General features: G+C 36.2%; 1 protein-coding gene across 1 annotated transcript; it reads right to left on the bottom strand.

The window, feature by feature from the left end:
- Window positions 1-705: 705 nt before the first annotated feature.
- On the bottom strand, window positions 706-1427 carry LOC108958328 (protein TPR3). Its single transcript, XM_039304499.1, has 3 exons — window positions 1286-1427; window positions 955-1189; window positions 706-876 (listed from the first exon to the last, which is right to left on the bottom strand). The coding sequence occupies exons 1-3, from the start codon at window positions 1309-1311 to the stop codon at window positions 715-717; spliced, it is 423 nt and encodes a 140-aa protein (XP_039160433.1). The 5' UTR covers window positions 1312-1427; the 3' UTR covers window positions 706-714.
- Window positions 1428-3169: the final 1742 nt, after the last annotated feature.

Here is a 3169-nt window from a genome sequence, read left to right as displayed (position 1 = left end):
CCGTGGATGGCAAGAAACGACGTCGTTTCTTACGAAGAAAGGAAAATGGCATCATTTTATGCCATCCACCATGGACAATCTTAAGCCACGTTGATTTTTTTTTTATTTTTTTTAAGAATAAAAGCCATGTAATCATTTTGGGCGGAATTTCTCGTCAGTGGCACTAAAGTGATCGTTTTTCCTCCGATTTGTCACTTAAGTGATCCAGTGGAAAATTTTGGCACTAAAGTGAGCGCCGTACACAACTTATGGCACTGATAGTGTACTTCTCCCTATAATCTGAATTGGGTTCAGTAGAGTTAGAATTGGATGGATCTAGATATAATAGCCCAAATTTTTCCCATTAGCCCAGATTCGTGAGACTAGTATGTGGCTCATATTCGGACGAAGCCCAAGGGCCCGGCCCGAGTCCCTATTTCCAGAAAATAATTAAAATTAAATTTTCAAAAAAAATCGAAAATATAAAAAATTGGAAAATGGTTAGTAACAAAGACCTTGATTAGGTCGTTAAATTTCATGCATGGACACCAATTAGTGGCATAGGTTAATAAAAGGGTCCAAGACTGCATGGACACTTAGTTAACAAATTAATCAAGTCTAGGCACTGAAAGAGCATTAATTAAATAACTAGTGTAATCAAGTCCTTGGGTTTTAGCCGACCACAATGGAATAGTGGCGACTTCTTTACATAAAATTAGTGTATTCACAAAAAGCTTACCTGCAAAAGACTCCCAACAGTGACTCTAGAAGTATATGTTTTTCTGCGGTCCTTAGCAGCTCAATCCCAAATGAATTTGCTAGAATTTTGATACTATTGTCACTTGTTGAGACGGCTAACAGAACTCCTTCCTTGTTAAATCTAATACAAGGTGAAGCCTGCAAATTTAAAGAGTGAGGTAATTAACAGAAAGTTTTGATTAATTCAGTCAAAATAAATTAACAACAATGAATTACCAGCAATCCACCATTAGCATCGGTACTTGTAAGTAGACTATCATTATCCATATCCCAAAATTTGACCATGAACTTGTCACCAACAGCCAAAAATCTGTTTTTGATGGTATCAAACTGCACAACCCCACTAGAACTCTTTCCAAGTCCATGATAAGTATGCTTGATAGTCCCCTCACTTTCATTCCATTCAACCAAGTATGACTCTCCTTCTTTATTGGTCCCACACGAGAACAACCTATAGCAAATTCAAATCGCTAAAATAGGTTATTTCAGTAAAAAAGAAAGACTCGAGATGAAATCAAGCTTGAAATGCAATGCTGATGGTCTGAACCTTTTTCCATCAGCGTTGTATGCCATCACAGTAGAAGAGTGACCCAGTGCATCATGGTCAACTCTTGACCCTTGGTTGTCATAAAGCCAAACCTTAATTTTCCCATTTGTTGCTGTTGAGAAGATGTACTACACAATAAAACAATTGTATAACCAATTTCAGTAACATGCCCAAATAGAGCACATCCACTTAAATTCGAATTATTAAAACATAGCATCCTAGAATAATGAGATTTCGTAAGATATCTTTGTAATAAAGTGTCCACTGTGCACAACCATAAATGTTTAAAAAAAATAAAAAGAAGAAAATAACATTGCCAATTGCTGCTCCACTCAAACATAATAAACAGCCTTCTGTTATAAATTTAACCAATCATAACCAAAGGAGGAAACTGAGGGAAAACAAATAATGGAAGCAGAGGAATTTTCTTTCTGAATGTATAATTAAGTAGGAAGTCATTATTGCAAAGACCTTTACCTAGTTATTGATGCTTAGTAGCATCACCTGAAAGAATCAAATTTGCATGTTGATCTTTGGACCATGTCACCATGTTTAACAAGCACATTCTAATCAAAATAGGTTAAAAGTCGGAAGACTTGCAAAACCCTTGAAATGAACAAGGTCCTTTAAAACACATATTCATACTCCTCATACAAATTGAAACAATTTTTTTTACCTAACTGAGTTTTAGAAAACAAAAGTCTAGTGTATAGTCAAGGGTACAGCTGATTGGCCATGCTCGCAGTGTGTCTTCGTTAGTACGCGAAATAATCAAGTACCTGAATATTTTCTTTATGGTGTGGACAAATAGAATATACAGGTGCTTCATGACCCTCGAAACAGTATTGCTTAGCCCCAGTCACTACATCCCATACCTACAAAACTACTAGCTTAGTTAAAAGGGATCAAAAATTGTCACTGCAACACTGAGGAAAATAATCAGATATACCTTGATCGACTTGTCTTCTCCACAGGTCACAACGCATAACCATTTCTTTGGATATGAAAAGGCAAGATCATTAACACTTCCAACATGAGCCTCGAGCTGTATCAAACATTAGTTTAGAGTCAAAATCAAGTTTTACTCACTTTTAGGCGGCAATTGTCTACAAAACAAAGAAGCCAAATTTTTTCACTCCTTGTTTAGCAACAAACCTCAAGGTGGTTCCTTATGTCATCACCACCATAATACGAGTATATGTGCACCATGTGTTTGGAATAAGCAACACCTAAAGTGAACACCACAAATCATCAGTAATAGCAGCATATGAACATTCTTCCTGAAAATATTGCAATGAAGTCTCATTCTCGGTGCTTTAGTTGTTTCATCAATTTGCAATAAGACAAGTAGAAGTGACATATGTATGTACCGAAAAGAAATCCATAAGGACTCCATGTTACACGGTTAATGGATGCTGTATAGTCATTAGCTAGAGAAGCCTACAAAGAATCAAAACCCACAATCACATGTCCAAAAACAAGATACCATGACTTTATTTAGAATGGAACTTCTATACCTGCAGTGCCATTGAACATGTTGCCAGATCCCAAACCTTGAATTTTCTCAAAGCAATCCTTGCACGGTTGCTTACTTCCCATACCATGACATCACCCATATTTGTTCCCACTAAAAATTATTGATGCAAAAATTTGAAGAATCATATGCCTTGGTTTCAAATAGCTGAAGCTAGCATAAAAAACAATAAAAAGGAATCTTCCAAGCACCAAAACACAAACTTATGGCCAACAAGTATATCCAACTAAAGAAAATCAAGAAACATGTTCTTCATAGAGTAAGAAAGAAGTGCTAACCAAGCAGTAGAATTTGTTGCACTGGATGGAAATCCATACTTTTAACAAGTGAATCATGACTTAGGGTAATGA

This window comes from Eucalyptus grandis, chromosome 11 (assembly GCF_016545825.1).
Source record: "Eucalyptus grandis isolate ANBG69807.140 chromosome 11, ASM1654582v1, whole genome shotgun sequence".
In the NCBI taxonomy this organism is placed as follows: Eukaryota; Viridiplantae; Streptophyta; class Magnoliopsida; order Myrtales; family Myrtaceae; genus Eucalyptus; species Eucalyptus grandis.
The sequence above is the reverse complement of the archived record's forward strand: the minus strand, read 5'-3'. Positions and strand labels throughout refer to the sequence as shown.